At 42.7% G+C, this 25,894-nt stretch overlaps 1 protein-coding gene across 1 annotated transcript in view; it reads right to left on the reverse strand.

Moving 5' to 3' along the window:
- Positions 1 to 25,894, reverse strand: part of ADARB2 (adenosine deaminase RNA specific B2 (inactive)) — a 1,217,300-nt gene that overhangs the window by 196,061 nt on the left and 995,345 nt on the right. Inside the window, exon 4 of the mRNA XM_029588545.1 lies at positions 2,690 to 2,804. Within this exon, the coding sequence (XP_029444405.1) occupies positions 2,690 to 2,804 (115 nt within the window). The remainder of the gene's footprint in view (positions 1 to 2,689; positions 2,805 to 25,894) is intronic.

Consider the following 25,894-nt stretch of genomic DNA (forward strand, 5'->3'; position numbering starts at 1 on the left):
GGCTATTTTTTTTTCTCTTGCAACAGTCCATTGTTGCAGAAATATTCTTAAGTCCAACTGCAATGTATATTGAAGTGGCAGCCATCATTAGATGTCAAGATGTGCTACTACTTATTTGTCAGTCAGGCTGATCAGTGATCATGGGAAACTGCTGCCAGGTCAGAGGAAGAGGTGCCCATTTCATCGTGGGATGTTAGGAGAAAACCCCCTCCCAGCTGCTCGTGCATCATTGATTGGAAGGGGGAACCCTTCACCACCCCGCCCTTGCTCTGCTCTAGGCTTAAGAGGAAACTTCAACCTTGCACTCAACTATGGCATCAGAATTAAAAATACCATGTCAGCAGTGAGGTGACGTTGCAGCATACTGAATGTGTATGACAGAAGAACAATGAAGACATTGAAAAAAATACAATTATAGATGAAGTTCGGTGGATTTCCACTGGTTGCAGTGCTAATGCAGAGGCAAACTTATCAAAGGTTTGTTCCAGTGCCACATTTGCTCCATTTTACTTCCAAATGTTAATCTTTTTGGAGATACGAAGAGAGAATTTTAATTTTGACTCACCAATTTCTCTCCTGCTTCTTTGGGCCTCCAGGTCACTAGAAATCCATGTTTCGATCCTGGCAGTATGAACCTTCATTGACAACTATCCATGGATCCCCAATGCACCAAATCTGGTCATTGACATGATGGTCCTGAGCAGAGCCAGGACCGTGCACCAGGCAGCATGTGCCAGGGCTCCTTTCGGAACCCCACAATCATGGTCCCTGAATACGGCCACTAGATGTCACCCTTGAGCAATAACCATGACTCTCTCTCCTTCCAGGCGAGCTGTGAACACTGCCTTTGCAGCATCCCAGCCCTGCGCAACCCGGGTATAGAAGGCCTGACCTGGGGATCTTCCACATTGTGGGGCACAGCACTGCCACTGAATCGCTGCATAGGCCTGAAAATACTGGGATAATTTTATTGATAAATCTGAAATTTTGCTCTGGAGCAAAACTTTGACAAGTTTATCTCATAATGCCATTTTAATGTGGGCCTTATTTAAAATATTTTTCTCTTTTCTGTGACTATAGAAAAATATCTTTATTAAATGAGTCCCAGTGTCTCTTAACTATGTAAATCAGTGTTCATGTAATGGTAATGTGCACTACCAAGTAAGATTCAGTTAGGTCTTTCATTCCATTATGTGATGTTCTGTACTTGAATGAAAAAGTGAGGAATTCTAGTAATTTAGAAATCTGATTAGCTAAATGTTCCATGTTTCATAAGTATTATAAAAAAAACCCAAATATGTTTAGACAATTAAACTGTGATTTTTGTATATAGTATCGCTATATGTAATGGATAATTCCACTGCACAGTTTTGTTTTTTTTTTAAACAATTTACAGGGCTTCTAAATGTGAATTTTTGTAGGTACATTATGGAAAGATATGATATCCTAGTGGTAGTGCTTTTTACCACAGAGTGCCATTTGGTTAGACAAATTTTTAAATGTGCGCAGTAAAAGGTCCTAGTTGCAGATCATCTTAATAAAAAAAAATAAAAAATTCAACTTTATATAAATGAAAAACTTTTCAAGTATACAACAAGAAAAAGAAATACAAGAAAAGTTTGGTTATATAAAGCAAAATAGAGGAAATAAACAATATTTGTAAAAATTGAATTCAACATAACACAAGCAAAAGTCCATAACTGGAGAGAGCTGTTTAAACATTTGCAAGTAAAAATACATTTAACTTACTAGAGGTACCCCAAAACAAAACACTCTTACATTCAAGTACCCTCTACATAGGTTTTGTCAAAAACTCTTCTTAACTGTGAAGAATAATAAAAAAAAAATTCCCTTTATATACCACAATACATTTACATGGGAATTTAAAGTCACCCCTAATCCCAGTACTTGGTGCTTTAATTGCAAGAAAGCTTATCACTGCATCTGTGTACTTTTAAAAAGATCAGGGAAACATTAACCTTATCTCCCAAAAAAAGGAGAGATCTATTTCTGAAAGAGCACTGATACTAATTCTACCTAGCGTTGCCAACTCACTGCAGGTTAACTGAACAGGCTGATCCGGGCCTGGTTTTGCCCCATTGCAGGCATGGAGTTGTAATTCTAACTGTCCCATTGATTTCCTTACAAATACTCAGAACTACAACTCCATGCCTGCAATGGGGAAAAACCAGGATAAGATCATCCTGTTCAGTTGAACCTGGGGTAACTTGGTAACTCTAGGTATGGCCATGTTCCAGCTGGTTTGATTGCAGCAGATTTACTGCCAAGGGAGGCTTTTTTTTTTTTTGCCATAGTAGCTTTACAAGTTCCTGATCCATCTTAAAATGTGCTAGGAAATAAAAAAAAATAAGTGTTCAATCCACGTGCAAGACTTCACAGTCATGTAGAAGTATAGCATTCTTCTGGCTGGTTGGCAGAATTTCATTTTTTTGCCACACATTTTGGAAACATCAGTATGAACAGATACTACTTTTTTTTATAGGAATTTTTTTTTAAACTATCAATATATGTTTGGAGCACCTGATGGAAGTTTAATATTTAATGTTTTCTTCCCTTGCTTCTATAAACATCTGTGTATGAGTAGGATCTTTCAGTTCTCTGGATCAGGAACCGTAAATAATATATTACTTGAAAGCGCCACAGGATGAAAGAAAATAGGGACTCTTACCTCTGGTCATCACAATTCCTGCCAGGACTTTGTGGCGTGCGTGCCTGGAAGTAAAATTGTCTGTCAGTTCCTGAAACTTCTGCGTGACCAGCTGATATATGGAATCTGCAAAGTCCTGCAAGACACAAAAAAAGAAATGTGATCAGCCTTTTGACTGAAGTAGTCAGATGTGGCAGTAGATTTGCAGTAAGCCTTCTCTCTTATGGATTTATCTTTTTGAAAAGTAATCCAGAAAAATTCCATAGATGAGCAATTTAATGTCTAAGCACTGTACAGCCACATGAAGAAAGGAGAAATTAAGATTTACCTGATTCCCTTTCCTTTACTTCTCCTATATCAGTCAGGGCATGTGGGTTTAGTCCCCTCGTCCAGCAGTTGGAGGCAGAGTTTATTTATTTATTTATTTATTTATTACAACATATCCAGTATGCATGTCATGCATGGAGCCAGATATAGCCAGTATACTACTATGAAAGATAAATTTAAACTATAGCAACAAGCAAACACAAAAATGTTAAAACTGAAACCTAAAATTTAGACCTAATTTCAACAAAAAACACAAATGTAATAACTTTCCTGAGATAAATGATCAACTTATACTATGAGAAGCACTTTACCTAAGAAATCTAGTCCTTGGAGGAATCTAAAATCTCCTCAATCAGTTTCCCCTTTGAGTAAATTTTATAAAAATCAGATCTCTCAGAGGTAGTCCAATTTGCACATCCCAGGGTGGATATCTTGACTCAAGTATCCGAAGTAGAGGAAAGGAAATTATCAGGTGAATCTTAATTTCTCCTTCCTTGTCCTTCTGCTCCACCAATCAAGAGCATGAGGGATGTATCAAAGTCTCATTACAATGGGTTTGTGGATTGTAAACTCGCCCTTAAAACAGCTGTCCCAAAATTAACATCCTGTTTCAAGAGGACATCCAACCTATAATGCTTGGCAAATAAACATATGTGGCCAGCATCCATAGAACAGTGTACATGAAGACCAGATAATTTTGGAGAGCGGCCGCAGGTATGTGTTAAACAGGAAAGCTTTCTTGAATTCTGTTACCATTTTTGTTTCCAACCACCTCTACATTCAAAGTCATTTCATGACCGTGCAACCTGCAGAGCACAAGTCAGCAAAAGTAAATGCCATTTACTAAGATACAGAGACTTATTTTCTCATCCACAGTAACTTGTTGCAAATATTTCCTTCCAAAGCATATACGATGTTTAAGCAGCTATATTTCACTATAAGTAAGCACAGGGTGTGTGCAGGATGGAAATAAAAGTGTTACTCCAGAAAAAAAAAGTACTTTTCTTTATATGAGCTTTCTTATTAATCCCCTGACAAACTCCATATGCTATTCATTATTCAGCACTAGCATTTTGAATGGTATAAATAAACAAAATGTTTTCCGGTTTTTCACCGACAGTCTTCAGGGTAAAATTGACATTCAACAGCAGTTGTGAGGATATTAATATCAATAGATTATAAAGGGGAGAGCCTTTAGTAAACATTTTCTATTGAACTCTTGTCCTTGAGTCTATAGGAGTGAAATATCAGAAAGGTTAAATTTGCATATAGGTGGGGTAAAATATAATTCCATTAAATGGATATGGTGGCGTGCTGGGTTTCTCTAGTCTTATGCACAGCACTTATTATAGTCCTGCACTGAGGTTTCAAGGGCATAAAATGCAGAATTCCTCTCCTGAAGAAAAGTGGCTGTAGGAGAGACTGGGCCTGGTAAAGTGGGGAAAAAACCCCCCCCTTCGCCATTGTCTCCATCCCACCATCGCTCCCAATCCCATTCCAGCGCTGCGGGGTGCAAGCAGAGCGGAGGTAGGAGGGACTGGAGGGGGGGGGGAATAAAAAGCAAGCTCCAGCCCATGTTTTCTTCCTGCTGCTGCTCCCAACTCCATTTCAACACCTCAAGGTCTCAAGAAGCGGTTGTAGGAGGGATTGAGCCAGAAAAAAATAAAGTCTGAAGCCACGTTATCTATTTCCTCCCGATGCTCTCAACCCCGTTTCAGCACCGCGGGGGCCAAGCAGGAGCAGCTGTAGGAGAGACTGCCCCCCCCCAAAAAAAAAAATGTTCCCAGTCACATTGTTTCCTTTCCGCTATTGCTCACACCCTCATTCCAGAAGTGGCCGTAACAGTGACCAGGCCCCAAGACAAAAATTTAGGAGGAATCAGGAGGTAGGATGGTGGGAGGAAGTAGAAGGCCTGGGGGGGGAGGGATGCAGGCGGGACCCGGGTGAGTGAGTGAGGGAGGCAGGGCTTGGTGGGGGAAGGGGGAGGCCAGGGGAAAAAGGAGTTGGGAGAAGGTTATGCTAGTGAGGCTAGACAGATGTGAGAGATTAGGTGTGTTTGTCCACTGCCACCATCACCAGGGAGAAGTAATTGCAGCCAAGGAAAGCACCTGCATGTAAAAATCCCAGGGGAACAAGCTATGCTGACCGGAGAAAGCAGAAGGAAAATGCAAGCTGGGGGAGAGAGAATGTTCTGGTGGTGGAAGGGAGAGTCAGAGGGAAAACTGATATGTGAGAGTCACAAGTGTTTGTCCCATTCAGAGCTCCTCTACCACCATCTGCAGTTGCTGTCACCACCATCCCTAGGCAGTAGTAGCTAAATCCAAGGGCAGTACCTGTAAAATTAAAAACCCTGGTGGAACAAGGTATACTGGTGTGGCGGAGTGGCAGAGGGGAATGTGGGGCAGGGGGAGAGGCTTTGCTGGCGGGGGAAGGCAGAAGAGAAATGCAAACAGGGGGAGAGGATATGCCGACACTACTGTCAATTGGATGCTGTGCAAGGCATAGCTTCAAACTCCTGTGGAACGTAAATATTAATGCCATTTATTGTGATTGCTCACATAATACTTTGATAGAAGATGTCTCTTAGAATAGCAAAGAGGAGACATTGCTGAGCTAGTACCGCTTATCCAATAGAAAGACTGTGTAATTGGAAGGGACCTGCGTTATTATCCGAAGAATACGGCTGGAAGATCAAAGTGCCCAGAGCAAGCCAAAAACATAAGAGAGAAAGCACAGGAGTGAAGGTAAATGTGGATTTTACATTTTAATACTAAAATTTGTGAAACTGTAAGCAAATTAAGTTTAAAAGTACATTTAATTTGAAATTGCTATGTCATAAAAAAAAAAGGTAAATTGATCATGAATGTCAAGTTTTTAATGAACAACGGACAATCAATTCATTATTTCTTTGTGCATTTATAAGACAGAGCAGTGTGCCTGATTTGTAAAGTACTGTTGCCATGCTAAAAGAGTACAATATTGAAAAGCATTATGTAATAAAACATATGGCAAAATACGAAGTGTTTGGATGGAAAATTGTGAATTACAAAGGTGAGGAGAAGCTTGGAGGGCCAACAGCACATTTTTAAAAAGTGTGCCAATGAAAATGTGGCAGCTGTTAGAGCCAGCAATAATGTAGCGCAATTATTGGTTGAGGGTGGAAGGTCATTTAGTAATGGCAAATTTGTAAAGAACTGTATATGAAAAACAGCCGAGGAAGTGTGCCCTGATATAAGAAATGCATTTGCAAGTGTGAGCTTATCTGTGAGTACAGCCACTGGAAGAGTGGAAGATAAGGGAGGAAATATGTTTTCTCAACTTAAAGAAAAAGCACACCGTTTTATTACTTTCTCTGAAGCACTAGATGACAATAATGATGCTGCTGATGCAGCACAGTTAAAATACACCTGAGCTGGCAAAAGCTGCAAAGTGTAACTACAGATGGTGCAAAGAATATTACCAGTACAAAGATAGGGCAAATCAGGTGTATCATCAAAGAAATCGAAAATCTAAGAATAAGAAAAAATACAGCTACACTGAATTATTCATCAACAGGCAGTGGTGGGAAAATACTGACCTTCGACTGTCATAAAACTTGTGAATTACATTTGAAGAAATGGGTGGAATCAATGACAATTCCACTATTATGTTGCAGAGATGGAAGCAGAATATGGCGATGTGTTGTATCATACTGAAATATGCTGATTAAGCCGTGGGAAAGTCTTAAAATGATTTTTTGAACTTCGTCAAGACATTTATGCAAGAAAAGGCTAAACCAGTGCCAGAATTCTCTGATCCTGCTTGGTTGTGGGATCTTGCATTTTGACAGATATAACTATTGAATGACTTTAACTGTTAAGCTCCAAGGAAAAGAGAAGCTAGCATACAAGCTATTGTTGGATATAAGATCTTTTGAAGCAAAATTACAAATTTTTAGAAATCATTTATGTGAAAATGATCTTTCTTTCGTCTACTAGATTGTGGAATCCTTTCGAAGGATATGACAGCTATATATACTGGGGTAGATTTTTAAAGTTATGCGCGGGCGTAGATTTGTTCGCGCAACCCGGCGTGAACAAATCTACAAATCCAGGGTCGGCGCGTGCAGGGGGGTGCACAATTGTGCAACCTGTATGTGCCGAGCTGAGCAGCCTGCCTCCATTCCCTCCCTAGGCCGCTCCGATTCGCTCCGAAATCGGAGAGGCGTTGGAGGAATCTTTTTTTCTGGCTCTCCGCACCTTCCCCTCCCTTCCCCTATTTAACCCCCACCCCTTACCTTTGTTGGAGAAGTTTTGCCTGCCTCTGGGCAGGCGTAACTAGCGCATGCCGGCTCTCCATCCCCCGGCCTGGTGGCTGTTCCGGAGGCCTCAGTCCCGCCTCTGGAACACCCCCCCGGGCTGGCGCCCCGCACCTGGCCCTGCCCCCAGAAAGCCCATTTTTTTCAAGCCCCAGGACTTATGCGCGTCCTGGGGCTTGCGCGCACCACCAAGCCTATGCAAGATAGCCTTGGCGTGTGCAGGGGGAGGCAGGGGTAGGTTTTCTGGGGTTACGCACTTATCTTACGCGCGCAACCCTTTGAAAATCTACCCCAATTTTCCTTCAAAGTGCTTTGTTGATGCTTTGTTGAATAGTTACAAAATGAATTTCAAAAACATATTTTGTGATTTTCACAGCAATGCACAACAATTTCAGTTTCTTCAAATCCTTTTGAAAGTAGTCTAGAATAGTGTGATCAAGAGAATTAGAGTTGAATGATTTGCAGGCAAATGATATACTTAAAGTATAAAGAAGGCAATCTTGTTGAATTTTATTATTGTCTGCCAAAAATGAATTATCTTTGAATTTCCAAGAAGAACAATCCTCTTTTTTTTTCCTCCAAACTTCTCCAAGTGTTGTCCCTGGATTGATGAGGAATATGGATGTGACTCTCTCTTCCTTGAGGCTAATGCTTTATCTTCACCAGTCTCTCAAGAATCCTCTCTCCGCAGCCCCTAAGACTTCCAACTTCCAAAGACTTGGGCATGCAAACCTTGGGCTGCAGCCACCTCTCTAATCCCTAGATTCTTCAAAACGCGATCATTTTCGCATGATAATGCTTGCGATAAGAAAAAGGAGAGTGGCTATGATAAGTTTAGAATTACCGTACTGCGCGCTATGTTAGCGCCTCGGTAGGTAGTTTATTGCGGGGTGCGTTAACGTTTTTACGTAATGTAAGACACGATACTTGCACTTCGCTACGCACGAAGTGCCCAGACTGGGGGGGGGGGGGGGGGACGACTCTCTACTTGGTGTTATTGCCATAACGCACTTTGATGAATGACCCTGTAAGACAGGAATGCTACTTCTCAGCACTTCTCTGAGAGAGACACTCCCAATGGTCCTATTTCTATGGAGAAAAAGACCCCATACCAGCACCACCTTGTAAAGAGGTAGTACCTTCATACTGTGGACAGCTGATTGACCCTCAGGAACTGACCCTACGCTCAGGAGGGGCACATGAGTTTTATTTAACCTATGACACCTCCCACTGGGGGAATGTCCAACTTCTCTGAACATACCTCTCTACATTGACATCACTTACTGGGGCAGGGTCTGCTGAGACCACTGATCCTACCATCAAGGGGCAACTGCACTAGTAAAGGCTAAATGAATATATGGAATAACATGCATATGCATTGTTTACAGTAATGTAAGACACTCACAGGAGATCTCCAAAATTAGTCCTTGAGGGCTAAAAACCGATCTTGCTTTCAGGATTTCCACAATGAATGTACATGATGGGTATTTCTATACAATGGAGGTAGTGCATGCTAACAGACCTTGTGCATGTTCATTGTGGAAATCCCAAAAATCAGACTTTGAGGACCAGATTAGGATGCAGACTAATAGCACTGCTTTATTGTTTGGATTGTTTGTGCTTTCATGTCTGTTTATCAATATGAAAATGAGTGTAACCAGTGGACAATTACCCCCATACCAGCGCATGGAGATTAAAAAACAAAAAACAAGCTACCGTCTAGGCCAGGGCAGGGCTACCCAAACCTGTCCTGGGGATCTGAGGAGGGGTGAGGGGGTAGAATTGTTTTTGAGACCTGCCTGGGGAGATTGGTTCTCTGCTTGCACTTTCTTCATGGTCTGTGATCCCATGCAGGATTATTGAGCCCTAGTATGGGACTGAATAGTACTTCAGTAAAGAAGTGCCACATTTAAAGCTGAATATGAGTTTGCACCTCATCTGTAATTTGAGACTGTCATTTAATGTTACGTTTGAAAAACAAGTTTTATGTCAAATGTATTTGTATTAGAATGATAACAAAGGAAACAATACAGCACAATACATGGATTGTACCTGTTACAAACCATGCTGCTTCCAAAGATTAACAACCAATAAGAATTGTATTCCCTTTTGCAAAACAAGTTTTATAAAAAGTAATAAAGTAGAACATTTTGCTAATCTAGGAGCTTTGTAATTTGTTTTCAAACCGTGAGAGATTTCCCCTCTCCCCGATGCCTGCTTATCAAACTCTGAGAGAGATACCCCCCTCCCCCCACACACACACTAACTCTCTTAGCTATTTAAAATATGCTATGTGGTCCCTCCGTTGAAAAGTTTGGAGACCCTTGATCTAACAAAATTCACACATTTGATTAACAAATTATGAAAATCTTGTTTTGGGTGATATAGTATATAGATAAACTGTTAGTTTGGTTCCCTCCCCTTTTTACATATGCTCTATTAAGGATGTACCTTTGTTTGAAGCAAATGCAAAAAATAAGACTTTTTTTGTTTCATTAGTGGACCTCTGAAACGAATTGAAGGTACCCATGACTTTAAATGAAAAGTTTTGTTTAATTTGCATATATTTCCCATTCAAATCTTTGGCATATGTAAAAGTGCTGCAGTGAGACGATAACTATAGCGACCAAGAAATGCCAGCATGGAGCTGAGGTGAGAGAAGTAGCCAAATAGACAGGATGGAGGACCAATCAAGGTGAAACATTTTTTAACTAGCTTCTAGCTGGCATCAGGATCAAGTGTCACTGACATCCTCCTTTCACTGAAAGGTCTGAGTATGTACAAAGAAACTTTATTTTCTCTGTTGGGTATCACAGAGAAGAGTTGTCTTTTCAAAAATACTTTTAGAGTCAAAGAAAAGATTCAAAGGACAGAGGTAAATTTTGACATTGGCAAAGGGCTTTTTTTCCATATCTTCACTGGTGTTGCTGCTGCTGTGTGTTCACTGGAGTAGGGCAAAAGGTGGTGGGGCTAAAAAGCAATGCCAGTGAACAAACACTATAGATTTTTTATCTCTGACTGCACAATGCATTGATTGACTGGCAGAGAGAATAAAAAAGCAGCCTTGCCTGTTTTTTTTCTCAGTCAGTTTTTGGTTAATCAGCAGTATATATACATATAACCTATATACCGTATATATGTGTTTATGAAAGAGTGAGAGAAAGAGTTTTACGTACATTTTGAGGGATTGCCTTAGAAAAACAGAGCCTGAGTTGGAGACTTAGCAGCTTGCTAGTGGCACAATGTCAAGTTGGCACTGGGTTTGTTAAGCACTGAATTATAGACACTCAATCAATTTGACAGACCGAGCTTGACAGATGGACTTTCAGCCACTATAAGAGCAGTACTTGATCCGATGTACAGCTTGCTGCCAATCTTCCTTGCTGCTATACTTCTTATACTGGACCTCGGGGATTTTGCTGCCACTCTGCCTTGCTGCCCTGCTTCAGATGCTACGCCTTGGGGATCTTGTTACAACTTTGCCGTGCTCTCCCGCTCCTGATGCTACAGCTTGTTAGTTCCGCTGCCGCTCTGCCTTGCTGCCATATCCCAGACGCTACACATTGAGGTTCCTGCTTCCACTCCACTTTGCTGCACCACTCCCGATGCTTCCCCTTGGGATCTGGCTGCCACTCTGCCTGGCTGCTTTACCCTTTATGCTATACCTTGGGGATCTTTTCTGCCACTCAGCAATACTTCCATACCTCAGATTTTCCACCTTGGGGGCCTTGCTGCCAAACCCTAAATTCAATACCTTGGGTCATTCTTGGCAATGTGGGTGACTGCTTTGCATCTGCCTTGGGGGTCTTCATGCCACTCCTTGTGCTGCTTTGTCAGGGCACTGGGGTTTTTCCTGCCATCTTTGCTGCTTTGTTCCTCCCTTCATGGTGCCTTGGGATGTTCCTATCATTCTTGGTGCCTCTCATGTTGCCTTCTCTTGAAGGCTTGGGGGTGTTCTTGCCTCTCTTGCTGATGCTTTGCTCCTTTCACAGTGGGTTGGAGAACTTCTGCCACGGCTTTAGATGATTCATGACACTTTTGTTGCCACTTTGCCACAGCCTTGGTGCCTTGGAGTTCTCTTCCCTCTTTTGATGATGTCTATCCATGAGAAGAATTGATTATAAACCCCCACATTTTAGAGCTCAAAATAGGCAATATTGCTTTCCCCATTGATTTTAATGGCAAACAAAAAACAAATGAAACAAAACAATTTATTTTGTTTGCAGTTAACCAAACGAATGAAACTAATACTGGTTGAGAGAAAAACTTTCGCATAAGTTGCTAATTTTACATTTAGCTTCTAAATTGACTGAATATAAATAGAAAAACTAGTAGCTCTAGAAAATATATTGTATATATGATTCTACTGAAAACATGAGACCAATTTTCAGTAGAAAGCCATGATATTTCCAATGCCACTCTTGATAAAGCTATTCAGGTTGCTAGGAGATCCCAAGGCTAGCTTGTGAAAATATTCCTTATGGAGAATATCATATGACAAGACTGAAAATAGGGAGCCCAGTTTTATACATGGTACTTAGGGCTGAAGTCCACATGCACAAAGTACACATGAACTTCAGGCCTCAACTTCTGCACCTGCCGCTTTCTCTCCCCTCCCCCTCTAGGCTTAATCCTTTCTACTCTATCTCCCGGTTTGACCCCCCCCCTCACATATCTCCCTCTGTCCCTCTCTCTCTTACAAACACACTCACAGGCTCCCTCTCACTAGTACACATACACACCCCATCATACAAGTTCTCTCTCTCTCTCTCTCACATACACACATCCCCTCATACAGGCTCCCTCTTTCTCTCTAGTGCGCAAACCCCTCCTTATACAGGCTCCCTCTCTCTCACATACCCACACAGGCTTTCTCTCTCATACATACACCCTCACACAGGCTCACTATGTCTCTCACTCACCCCTGTACACTGGTTCCCTCTCTCGCTCACACCACCCTACACAGAGGTGCCCCCTCTCTCTCACACACACACATCCCTTCACACAGGCTCTTTCTCACACATGCATACATCTCTTCACATGGGCTCTCTTTCTTAGACATACACACATCCTCACACAGGCTCCCTCTCTCACAAACAAACAAGCACCCTCACATACACACAATCCCTTTTTCATACACATCAGCTCCCAATCTCTCACACACAAACACTCCTTCATAATCTTTTCACATAGGCTCCCACTCTCTGGCAACCATACTCATGTACCCTTACACATGCTCTCTCTTTCTCACTCCCCAGGCTCGCAGTCTTATACAATGAACACCAGGAGTTATTTATTGAGCTCTTTATTGAGATCAGAATGTGATAAAAGCCCGACTGAGGCCGAGTTTCGCTCTATGAGCTGTTTCAGGGGCTATTTCAATTCTTGCAGATGATTTGTCTCTGTAAGCAGGTGAACTTTTCCCATGAGCGCCAAGGTTAATGCCAACGCCTGCACTCTACTCACAAAGCAATTTCAGCCGGACAAAGTCGATCCATTAACCTTGGCGCTCATGGGAAAAGTTCACCTACTGTATGGAGACAAATCATCTGCAAGAACTGAAATAGCCCCTGAAGCAGCTCATAGAGCGAAACTCGGCCTGTCGGGCTTTTATCACATTCTGTGCTCAAAAAAGAGCTCAATAAAAAAACTCCTGGTTATCATTGATTCTTTTTTCTTCTGGTCGCTACTGCAATATTGGATCAATTTCCGGTTTGTTTTTTTGGACTTTCACAGTCTTATACAGATACACACACACACACACATTCACTCTCACCAGGTTCTGCTCTATCTGTGGCGCACGCGGGATGGCCTCCGCTCGCAGCGCGCCTGGGCCTGCTTCATTTTCGCTGCGAGCAGGACAGGCTTCATTCATGGCATGCTGGGGCCTGCCAAATTCTGGGCCGAAAATGGAATTTCTGCACAGGAGGGGAATTCTGCGCAAATTCTGTGCTCTGCAGTAGTGCAGAATTCCCCTAGGACTAATATTTGTGTGGTGGCTTCTGATTGGTTTAGAGAACATGAAAAAAAATATTACGGATAGAATCACAGTGGGGAATATGTTTCGAATATCTACTGGTCACAATGTACTTCTTAATTAAGAGACCAGTACCTGCAGTCTGCTTAAACAGTGCAAAAGCAAATTCAGTCCATGTCAAGCTGAGAAGAAGAGGCTGCTGTCAGAGAAGCAGTGTGGTGCTTTTAGGAGAAAGAAGATTAAAAATAAGAGTAAGACCTTTTAAGAAGCGCTGTTATTTGCCCTGCCCACTAGTACAGAAACTTATATTTGGTTTAGAGAAAAGGTGCACAACCCACGTCTTTCAAGGCCTTAGACATGCCTGGTTTTCAGGATATCCAGAATGAATATTCATCATGGACATTTACAAATATTTGGTCTGAGAACCAGGTTAGTTTGCATAGCTTGGTTGCTCAGTAAGTCGGACGCTGTTTGTGAGGACCAGCTTGTGTACCTCTGGCTTAGAGTAGACCCTGGTGAGACTGGGTTCTTGTTTTTCTTTCTTTCTGCAGTTAAACGAGAAAACATTTTTTTAAAGGGCCACATACATTGTTCTTTATTTCCGTTTATGAAACAAATCTGCCTTGTGTGGACACCATCAGTAGGCCGGTTAGTGGGCAAGTTAACTGCCTAACCTGTCCTGTATATTCAGCGGGAGAAATGTCCCGCTGAATACACCAATCCAAAGTTATCCGGCTGCCTCTGTCAGAGCAGTGCTGGAGGTGTCAGGAGTGGGGCAGAGGATCCCTTGCTCCCGGCTGAAAAGGAACAGGTATCCGCAGGGATGGGATGGGGAGGGGTCGAGGGATGGGATGCAGGAGCAGCGCTTTTTCCTTGTGGTTGGGTGGGAAAGGGGGAAAGGCAGGATGAGCTTGATTGGAAGGTAAAATTGGGAAGGGGTCTGGCTTACAATCCTGGGCAAACTGATACTATTTAAAAAGTTTTAGGGGGCGGGAGGGGGTTAAGATACACCGTATCACTTGTTTTATGCTTTTCGGGGTGGGGGGGGGGAGGGAGGGAGGGGATGGGGCACCTTTTATTTTATTTAGTTTAGTAAATGACAGTGCTAATTAGCCGGATATCTTTTCAAGGTATCCAGTTAAGTTGCACTTTATCTGGCCACAGAAGACCTGTTCTGAAGCAGGACTAAAATTATCCGGCTAACCTAACTGGATATACCCGATATTCGGCTAGGTTTAGCTAGATATCTCATCCCCTCCCTAGAACGGCCCTGAAATACCTTTTTTTTTATACGGCTAAATTATAGCCGGATAAGTGACTGAATATGCCGAATTAGCCATTTAGACGGATAACTCACTGATGCTAGTTTTGCTTGCATTCCCAGCTTTACTGCCTCCTTGTCTCTCACTCATTCAGTCCTACCTCATGCAAGAATTACACTGCACACATTTTCAGTATGTAGGCAAACATTTTTGTGCACATCTGTTTCTAAGTTTTTGAAAAACACATGCATGAAGGTCCTCTGTATGCAAGGATTTGTACTTCTGAGATCCTTATTCATTTCCCCTGGGAAGCTCGAATACAATCTCCGGCATACACGAGGCATTAAACCTGGACTGGATCCGCCTAACCTGAAAAAAAAGGGAGCTTGTTTGCAACTCTAAAACCAGAAAAGGACGGGATGAAAAACTGCTACATTAGTAAGTGGATTACAATGTTACTAAATACTTAAAAGTACCACTTAGCAGCAATATAACATACAATCACTTCTCAGGAAAATGAGTCAATGGACATACTGTTTCTGCAGTTTGCAATGTGCCTCTTCTATGTTGCACATTTCGGATCATGGACTCTGAGAAGCAGAGTCTGCCTCCATTGTTTGAGGCCAAACAGCATACTTTGCCACAACACCCTATTCAATTCGTCAGTTCTGACTTGACAGGACATCCTATCCAAGGAAGGATAATAGGGAGAATGAAGTTTCTTTGGTGAAGACCTCTGAAGGCCATGTTCCTTCTTGATATGCGAAATTGCTGATAAAAAGCAGTTAAGTCAAGACCAAATGGGCATAGATGTGGGATATTTTTTCCTTTTTAGATAGGTTTCACAAAAAGCAAGCACACTAGTTGTCGTGGCTGTGTTTTTCCATATGCATGGGTTTTTTTTGCTCAAGCATGGTTGTTGTAGCATGTTAGTGATTTAGAGCAGGAGAACATGAGCTGGAAGAATGGGAGGAGAAGGAATATAATCCGGAAAAAGAGGGAGACAAGAAGATAGAGTGCATGCCATCACCACACCAGCACAGCTGGATGAACGGAAGCAGGTAAACATGAGCTGTCGGCTTGGTGGGGAGCCCAGGCTCCAGCAACCAAAGAAGACCTGGAGCCTCCCAAAGTGAGACACAGGGTGGTGGTGAGCATAGGCCCAGCTATGGGGTTAAGAAGAGCTTCAGAAAATAACAAGGGTAAAGTTATATATTATAATATAGTTTTATATTTTTCTGTAATTTAACCTTTATTCCAATTCTTTACCTTTTTCTTTTCGCTTGTTAACAATTTTAATTAGAAATGTTCATTGTATTAGACTATGGAAATTTATTTCCTGCTATTCTGTTTAATGTAAACCGGTATGATTGACATCGAATGTAAGAATGTCGGTATATAAAAATTAAAAATAAATAAATAAATAAAGTCAGGAGAGATAATAAGAGGGGTAGGAAAAGGAAAGGGGGAGGGGAGAGAATATGGAGAAGAAAAGGACAAGGGGGAAAGTATATGCCCCCTACGCCCTCACCACTACTAGCACACACACACACACACCCACACACACATTTCATATACACCCCTTCCCCCCTCATAACACCCCTCTCAACAAACACATACATACACTTCCCCTCTGCATGCACACACATCCCATACATGCACAGCCCCTGCACACACATCTCCCATACCAACTAAATACACAAACCGCCCACACTCCACTTTCACGACACCTCCTCCACACACATATAAAGGTGAATTTTAAAACCAGTGCCCGGGTGCACATGTATGCGCGCATGCCCACTCATGTAAAAGGACACGGCCATTTTATAACATGCGCCCGTATTTGCGCACATGCTATAAAAAACGCTGCACACATGTACATGTGCACATGATTTTATAATGGACACGCACATGTGTGTGCAAATGCCACCTCTAGTGCATATGTGGGGGAATTTTATAAGGCAAGCGTGCTGATGTAGTTTGCCATTTTCCCAGTTCGCTCAGGTAAGGGATAGGACTTCCCATCCCTTACCTATCCTTGTTAAATAGCCTCCCTTTTACCCTGTGGGGTTTTAAGGGTTGTGGCTAACTAGCCTAAGTTTTTTTTATTTTACTACATACATGCCATCCATATAGTTACATGGCAGGGGACCCCAGTGCACTGCTTGTGCACGTAAATATTTACGTGCTGGATTCATTCAAAAATCCTGGAATGCCCATGTCCCACCCAGAACACGCCCACATCCCTTTTTTGGGAAATTGTATTCGTGCACGTAGCAGGAGATATGTGTATACTTGTGCAGCTTTTAAAATCTGCTCGGCGCACACCAGCCTGAGATACTCGCATATCTCCCAGTTTTGTCTGCACAGGCCTTTTAAATTCACCCCATAATCTCCACATATACCAACTACCCCACCCACAGAACTCATATACAACACTCCACCTTGCTGAATTTGCCAATTGGGGAAAGAAAAACGTGCCATGGTGCCACAATAAGGGGCCGATGCAATAAAGTGCACCCGGCCTAATGCACAGGTTTACACTCGATTGGACACATGTTTTGGACGTGCTAGATTAGCACCCGATGAGGATTAATGCATCCAAAACACGCACCCAAAAATATGCAAGGCTGATAGCACCCATCACGTGTAAATTCCATGTAGATGAGGCTATTAGCTATTACCCCTGATGCAGAAAATCGCTGGGTGCCCAATGCACACTTTTTAATGCAGCAAATTTAACTCCTGCAGGTGGCATAAAGTCAATCCGTGAGTCAAGAGTCAATGAGAAATTAAAAAAATACTGTCCTCTGTATTTTCTCCTACTTAGAATCGTTGTGACAGTTTAATTTACTGCTTGTGATGTTGAAAAATAAATGTATATTGCCTTGATTTAAAAAAAAAGAAAAAGAAAAGAAATTCTTCTGGATGCACAATTTAGACACCCATGGCAAGGGGCATAGATGCCAAATTGGCCAGAAGAAGCAGCATAAAAATGGACACTCGTATTGAGCGCCCGTTGCAGTTGTGGGCGCCCGATGCATTTGAGCGCTAGGGATGCACAATTCTCCCCTAGCTCATCCTTTTTTACACAGCTCCTCATTTAAATACTGCATCAGGTGCCCAGGGGATGTGGCTGCAGGTGAGTTAGGAAAATGGGCGCTCAATACGAATGTCCGTTTTCAACGCACGTTTTATTGCATCGGACCCTCTGACTGCAAGGATGTAAGATGCTACTTGCCTCTGTGCCTTTAAAAGGATGTAAACAGGAACCATATCAATGAATTTGAGAAAACAAGATGCCGCATGATTATAGCTCCCTAAAGAAAATAGAATTTGGTTCCCCTGTGCATGCTCAATCCAAATAATATTTTGCTTTTATTGCATTGGTAATGAAGGGCAAGAGCAATTTTGTAGAATCATTGCTGAAGTCAATATTGCACCTGTTTAAAAATGCCAAAATCAAAGTTCCTTTTCTGATTTTTACCCAGATTCCATCAATAGCATATTGCCTGGCTTAAAACATTGAATAATTCAAAACAATGAGCATTGTGCTCAGTTTGCAGCACCTTGTCTGCTGTAGGAGAAGCCTCGAGTGACCAGCTGTTGTTCTAGTACAGATATTAAATTAACTCAAATAAGATTTGCTTAACAAGATAAAAATTTAGGAAGTCACTATCATTTTGGAACGGCTGTATCTGAACAAAATAAATTGTTTTTTATGTGGTTTGAAAGTTAGATTTTACATTCCTATTATAAGCATGGGCTGGATGTGCCTCCATTGACTTGATTTGAATCTAGTGCCTGACTGGCAAATATTTGACTTGAATTTATTCAGATGATCAGCATTATCTTTGACCTGATTCATATCTAATTCAGACTTTATAAAATCCAGATTTATATGAATATGTTTACTTTAAAGGATTTGAAATAGTTGAATGCAACCCTCTTCCTGGTATACCAAGAAGAGGGAGAAAGATAAGGCCTCTGACTATGAAGCCTTGCATAATTGAACTATATGTGTGAGGGTACACATGTCTGCCTCCAGACCAAGCCAGAAAAATCTGAAGCAAGTGAAAATCAATATTCAAGCTGAGATGTGAATGACTGGGATGCATCTCTACCAATTTGTGACGTATTCCACTTTGATTTTGATTACCCTAACCCCCCCCCCTACTGCTGATGGGAAACAGATTTATCCAAACCAGTCCACCAATCCCTCCTGTAATTTCTTGATTTCTGATCAGCTTCCTGGAGTCCAGGCTAGGTGCCTCCACCTGCATCCGAGCCCTACCTTCCAGCCTTCTCAGCAGCGGGCCCTCTCTATATTCCTGCTTCCTGGAAGAGCCCAGTGATTTCAAATCCCCAAGACCTCCGGGCCAGCATTTGCCAGACACCTGCAGATACTGGTGATACCCAACTTTGTTGGTTGCCTACACAGCAGATCATTTGTGACATGCAAAAAATCAGTGCTCATTGGCTAAAATTGAACCACAACCCTCAAATACTTCCATCATTATTCTCTGGCTAAATTTGTGCAAGTAATGAGTTGCTTGAACAAACTTTAGCTGGGTAGTAAGGGAGAAGAGTTCAACTCTTATTTTTGTCCAGGTAACTCTAAAAGTTATCCAGATAAAGCCTTTAAATGTTGACCTCTCAGTCTGCTAACTTCCTGATCAGTTTTCTGTTTCCTAGAATTAAAATGGATCGTCTCTGGAAAATGCAGTGGCATAGTCACCTTGCGGTCACTAGTTACAAAAGCGGAAGTGGAAGAGTTATGTGATTATCGTTAGCCAGTCATGGATATTTAGTGGGATGAGTCTCCCATTGAATATATTCACCTAAAGGTATCCAGATACCTTTAATCCTTCTTGGTTTTATTCAGAATACATCCAGCTAGGTTTAAAGTTATCTGGATACATTTAACCACATATGTTTAACCCTACCTGGCTATATTCAGAATATTTCTAAGTAATTGAAAAAAAAACAAAACAGAAAACTTCTAGGCCTGAAGGCCTGATCTGCCAGCTCGTTACCTCTCAAAATATTTTAAAATGTGTGTGGAATAGAGCCTGATCCTCCCTAACCCCCAAGAAAATAATACAAAAAAGACACAGGCCATAGTGACTTGAAGCTTGACCTCCACTCCCTCCACAATATTTAAATCAAAGGCTCCAAGATTCCTTCTGACCCCCACCTCACCCTTCTGCAATCTCTGCTCCACCATCCATGCCACCCAGACCCATACAAATCTCTAAACCCAAGCCGAGTCTTACTACACTCCCAGATGCTTCCAGTATTGCTGTTAGAGCAATGATGGAAGCGGCCAGGACAGCAATAAGACTCTAATGGCTTCTGGTCCAGACTAGAGTCAGTCCAGGAGGGTGGGTAGGGTAGGGGAGAGGTTGCAGGTGTTTGGGATAGAGAAGAGGGGTTTCTGTGTCTTTCATTTAAATACAATGGAGGGAGGATGATGGCCTCAGATCTCAATGGCCAACATCTTTTTTTAACTTTTGGAGGCGGGGGGGGGGGGGGGGTAATATCGAGCCATATACATATTCTTTTTTTTTCTGCAATTTTATTTATAAAATTTCTAATTACAATATCCAAGATCTTGAAAAGGAAAACTAAAACTAACAAATTAACAAAATTCAGGAAATTAACATAAATAAAGAAATCAACATGTTCAATTCAACTGCCAGTACTCAAACCAAGGAAGATTCAATAAAAAAAGGGAAAAGGTCAGCATATTCTAGTAGACCATTAAGTAGGAACTGTTGCACTGGAGGTGGACCCTTGGCCTGGTACAGGATTGGTACGGCCCTCTGGTTGGACCCAGAGAGTGCCTGCCACCAGGAGGCGGAGCACATGAGGAGACAGAAGCTAACTGAAGCGTTGTCAAGAACAGTCCGAGGTTTCTGCAGGTTGAGCCCTCGGGTATCCGGACTGCCTGGACTTAGGTGGGCCTCTGATGGTCTCCCGGAGATGTAGCGGAGAGGTGTGCCCACCACGAGCAAGGGTGCGCTGCTGATGCAGAGGAAATGGTCTAGACCCGAACTGGAATTATTAAGAAGGGAATGGTTAATAGAATGGAAAATGTCATAATGCCTCTATATCGCTCCATGGGGAGACCACACCTTGAATACTGTGTACAATTCTGGTCGCCGCATCTAAAAAAAGATATAGTTGCGATGGAGAAGGTACAGGGAAGGGCAACCAAAATGATAAAGGGGATGGAACAGCTTCCCTATGATTAAAGGCTGAAGAGGTTAGGGCTGTTCAGCTTGGAGAAGAGACGGCTGAGGGGGGATATGATAGAGGTCTTTAAGATCATGAGAGGTCTTGAACGAGTAGATGTGACTCGGTTATTTTCACTTTCGAATAATAGAAGGACTAGGGGGCATTCCATGAAGTTAGCAAGTAGCACATTTAAGACTAATCGGAGAAAATTCTTTTTCACTCAACGCACAATAAAGCTCTGGAATTTGTTGCCAGAGGATGTGGTTAGTGCAGTTAGTGTAGCTGGGTTCAAAAAAGGTTTGGATAAGTTATTGAAGGAGAAGTCCATTAATGGCTATTAATCAATTTTACTTAGGGAATAGCCACTGCTATTAATTGCATCAGTAGCATGGGATCTTCTTAGTGTTTGGGTAATTGCCAGGTTCTTGTGGCCTGGTTTGGCCACTGTTGGAAACAGGATGCTGGGCTTGATGGACCCTTGGTCTGACCCAGCATGGCAATTTCTTATGTTCTTATGTTCTTAAATCTTTCTCCCAACCTCTCCAGCAATTTCACTACTGATGGTAAAGAGCCACAAACAATATGACCGTCTATTGGGCTTGAAGGAGGATGCCTGAGGGGACCACAGGGAGCGTCCTACACTTTGCCTTCCTCTTCAGTCCCATAGATAGGAAGAAACAAATAGGAAATAAAATTCAAACTGAGGACCTGATTCATCATGGGATTTTCCCATAAACACAGAATGGGAGAAAATCCTTAAGGAATCATGCAGTGAGAGAGCTTACTACGTTGCCGGTTGCACATCAACTTTCTTGAATCTCCCAGGGCCCGCACATATTCTAAAGGGTTTTAGGAGATGGAGCTGGGGGATTGGGCTTAGAGGCCTGGACATTTTTTTTTTTTTAAATATACTTCACCTGCTATATTCAGAAAATAGTCAGTTAAGGGTCAAGTTATCCAGTCTACATACCTGGATAACTTTAGGACTACTCTGAGGCACTCCTAGGAGATACTAGTGGTGAATATCAGCACTATCCGGCTCAGTTAGCTGAATAACTTTGCTCCTCTTCTGGTGTGCCTCGACTTATCCAGCTAAGTTTTTAGCTTGCTAATATTTAATAGGTCAAATTGCAGGAAATTCAAATCCCTGGGGTTTGTCCTGCTATGTCCCAACTTAACGGGGCAATGTCCTTTGAATATGCACTGCCTTATTACTAACTCTTGAGTGTCTAAGGTCAACCTGTATGTTAAAATGGGACTGTTTAGTCCTATAGACTTTTCAAAGGCATTGTATTCTCCCAAGTGCACGTTTAGAAGTATAACTCTTCAAGCTTCTGATTTCCTCATCAGACAAAAACAGTTTTGTGGACATTCTGGCTCAAATGCACAATCTGTTAAATATGACAGGATGGCAGTCAGTATCTAAAGCATATCTCATTTATTCTGAACTGATGAACTCACCAAGGTATCATATAGCTTACACTTCAAGTCTAGACGGTAAAAATAAAGTTTAAGCAAAGGCAGTCATAACAAGCATATTGGATTTCTTTTTTTAAATAGTTATTAAGGTTCATCCTTGTCATTTATCCTAATGACTATGGATATCCTGCTGCAGCTCTACTAATGACCTCTTTCGTGTTTTGTAGGGCTACAGGGCAATTTTTTTTTTCCATGCTGCTGAAGCCTTGGGTCTCTCTTGATCTGGCAAATTATCTGGGGCGACTTTGTGATGGAAGCGACGGCCCATTAAGGGCTAAACTGATACCAGCAAACTCAGTTTACCTGGGATCGACCAAGTGCATTATCTAACACAAGACTATGAACTTTCCCAGAGGAAGGAAGGAATATACAATGAGTGAGTTGCTAATTAACTTGCAACAAAAAGGTGAGGTGTCAGACAGCTGAAAACACAATGTTCAGGTAATCAGTGAAAGGAAATAGCATTGTTTTCCCCATGGAAATAGATAAGATTCAGTGATAAGTAGGCACTGATATAAAGATTTTTTTTTACATGAGTTTTAGCATTTGAATTGCCCAGTGATTTTACAATTTTTAATATCATTGTCATGAAAAAAATCCAAATCTAACTAGATAAATGAAGCTTGACCGACGTGCCGCAAATGCGCAGTAGAGAGCAGCTCTACTGCGCATGTGCGGCACAGAGAACTCTGAGCGACAGAGGGGAGGAGGAAACGGCAGGGAGCTGCCGCTGCGATATGTTAAGAGCCTGAGCCTGTCCCTCCTCCACCGCCGGGGGGGGAGGAGAAGGGAGGGACGGCCGGACCGTCACCTCACGAATAGGGACAGGAGGAGGAAAGAAGAGTTGCCAGCAAATGCAGTAGAGACCTGCTCCTTACCTCCAACTGAACAGATTAGAAGCAGCAGGAGCACAGCGAAGACAATGGAACGGAGAAAATTTGAGTCAGCCCGCCCCCTGAGTCCCGCGGATAAGGAGAAGCCAAGTAAACATTCAGCAACTGCAGCAGGAGGGAGGGGGGAGCAGTGCTATCAACCCGTGGGGGGTGTCTCAGCCACCAGGGGAAGAGTTTACTTGGGCATTCCTCCACCCCCACTCCCCACAAAGCTGAGCAACAAAAGTGAAAGCCAGAGCCCTGCTCCCTCCTCCCTCTCAAGTCCCTGAGCAGATTTCTTAAAGGCACAGGTCTCCCAGAAAGAGAGCAAAGCAAGCCTTTACTTTGATGGAGCTCCAGCACTGCTCTCTGCATCAGTGGCAGAGGGGAAGAAAATTAGAAACAAAAAGTTTCCAATAAGGGCCAAGAGTAACAGACTGCTGTGCCACAAGGGAAGGAGTGAGTCACATAGTGTAGTGACTGAGAGGGTACGGGAGGGTATGAGAGTGAGGGTGGGGAGTGACTGAGGAGGGGAAGGAGTGAGAATGAGGGAAGGGGAGGTGAGAGTGAAGGAAAGGAGGTTTCAGTGATAGGGGAGGGAGGCAGTGGGAGAAAGAGGGTGAATAAGACTGAGGGAAAGGAGTTTGAGTGGGGGCAGGGGAGGGAAGGGAGGTGAGTGGAGGAAGGGGGGTGAGTGACCAAGGTGAATGAGAGAGGGGAAGGGGGAGTGAGGGAGAAGAAATGAGGAAGAGTGCTGTTTCCGAAAACCAAACCGAAAAAAAATGTTTTAATGTAGCCCGCTGTTACGGGCTTAACGGCTTGTACTGTCATAATACAAATCAATTGCTGTGAAGTGCAGGAAGCTTGTTTTTCCCTGTCCTATGTAATTGTGTTTTTGAATGCTATAATCAGATGCCTATATACTACTTTTAAAGCAAGTACCGCAGGCCAGTTGTGATGTCATTTGTAAAACGGGTAACAAACCAATGATAAGTCAGCGATCCAGGCATGCTACCGCTAACACACAGCTAACGTTTGAGGAGCCCTTATGGCAGTCAGAGATACTGCCTCTCCCTTAATTAGGGACGGATGCCAGGCAGCATAACGTTTTTTCTGCCTTCCATCCACAGAGGGAGCGAGAGACTGAAAAAAATTGAAGGTCTTACTGTCAGTACTTCTCTCAGCCTCCTGTTTATCCTGTGCAGAAGGCTAAAAAGCCTACCCTCTTTTCAAATGCTTATTGTGTCCTTATATTCTGAGCTGCTGTCTGGATGTTTAGTGGTTTTCTACCTGAGGAATGAATGCACCCTTTTTTTTTTTTTCCAGTGGTTGGGGTTTTATCTTATGTTTAATGGCATTCCCCCCCGCTGGGCTCATTACCATTAAGGCACTGGGCAAAAACTCTTTTTAGCTAGGGACACTGTAGGTTGGAGGTTAGGGGAGGCCCCCATTCATTGCAGTCCCTCCCTTTGAGGTGCAGCCATGGTCAGTCCCCCGACGCTATTTAAGCAGCTGTCTACTGAGAGCTTGGAAGCAGTGCTTTTGGGTTGAGAGTTAGGAGGTATTTTTCTCAGATGGCTTTTGGCCTACTTAGAGGATCCAGGCAAGCCCTGCCTGGGGATCCTGAGTCAGGTCAGGAGGCTGCACTACCAGTCCACTAACTGGCTGGCCAGGCTGGGTAGGCTTACCTTTGGGTTGCTTTTGGTTTTTTTTTTTTTTTGGACTTTTGCATGAAAAGAAGCTTTGAGAGACCCCTGGGTTCAGGGCACAGGGAACCCTATCCCTGGGAGGCCCAGAATAAGGAAGACCTGCCCTGCTGTAACCTTTTTAGGGGACTAGAGGTCTGGTGGTGATCTGATTCAAGGATCTTCTGGTATTTTTTTAGACTAAGTTTGGGGAAAAGATTTTTGGTTACCAGAGACAGGAGGAAGATTTCTGCTGCCTCTTTCCTACCTGAACAGGAGCAGCGAGGGTTATGTGTTCCTGAGGGGGTCTCTTCTACACTGGGATTTGAGAACAGAAGAAGAATAAGAGAGATCATAAGAGAGAGAGAGACACACACACACACAAAATGAACTGTGAGTAAAAACATCGGAACATCTTCTGAGGACCCCCAGCTGGAATCCTCAACCCCTGGGGAGAGAGATTCTAGACTCTCTGTGCCAAGACTGTGAGTTACCATTTTTGACCAGATTTGGAGGGATTTCACTGCCCACCTAAGGACACCTTATCCATTTGGGGATCTTGCCTAGCCAAACCCTGGAGGGTGAGTGCTCCCCAGGTCTGAGTGAATAGAGACATTTGCACAGATAGAGGGAAGAGCTGTAAAAAAATAAATAAAAGTAAGACACATCTGTGGTGCTGGGAACTATATTTATTGTGCCCTCAGTAAAGAATTTATTTTGGACACTCAACCCAATTCTCTGGAGTCATCCTTGGCTCTGACAGCACACACACATTGGGAAAAAAGACAGTGTACTTTTCCCAAGGGCAGAAATCCTAACAACACCTTGTCACTCTTGGCCCTGAAAGACCCCCACCAACAAAGTACTCAGGCCCTGGGAGGGAAAGAGATAGCCTAAGTGATCCAGTCTCAAAAGAAAAATTCTTTTATAGCCCCATCAGTGCTAGGATAACACCAGGAGATGGTATGATATCTGTAGCCCGTGTTCCACTGGCTACTAGAACTTTGGGGCATATTCGGGATCTGTGGGGTAAGTAGACACCCTGTGTTTCTTTGGGTTCTTTCCTGACAGTGGGAGAAACTAGTCT

Source organism: Rhinatrema bivittatum, chromosome 2, assembly GCF_901001135.1.
Source record: "Rhinatrema bivittatum chromosome 2, aRhiBiv1.1, whole genome shotgun sequence".
In the NCBI taxonomy this organism is placed as follows: Eukaryota; Metazoa; Chordata; class Amphibia; order Gymnophiona; family Rhinatrematidae; genus Rhinatrema; species Rhinatrema bivittatum.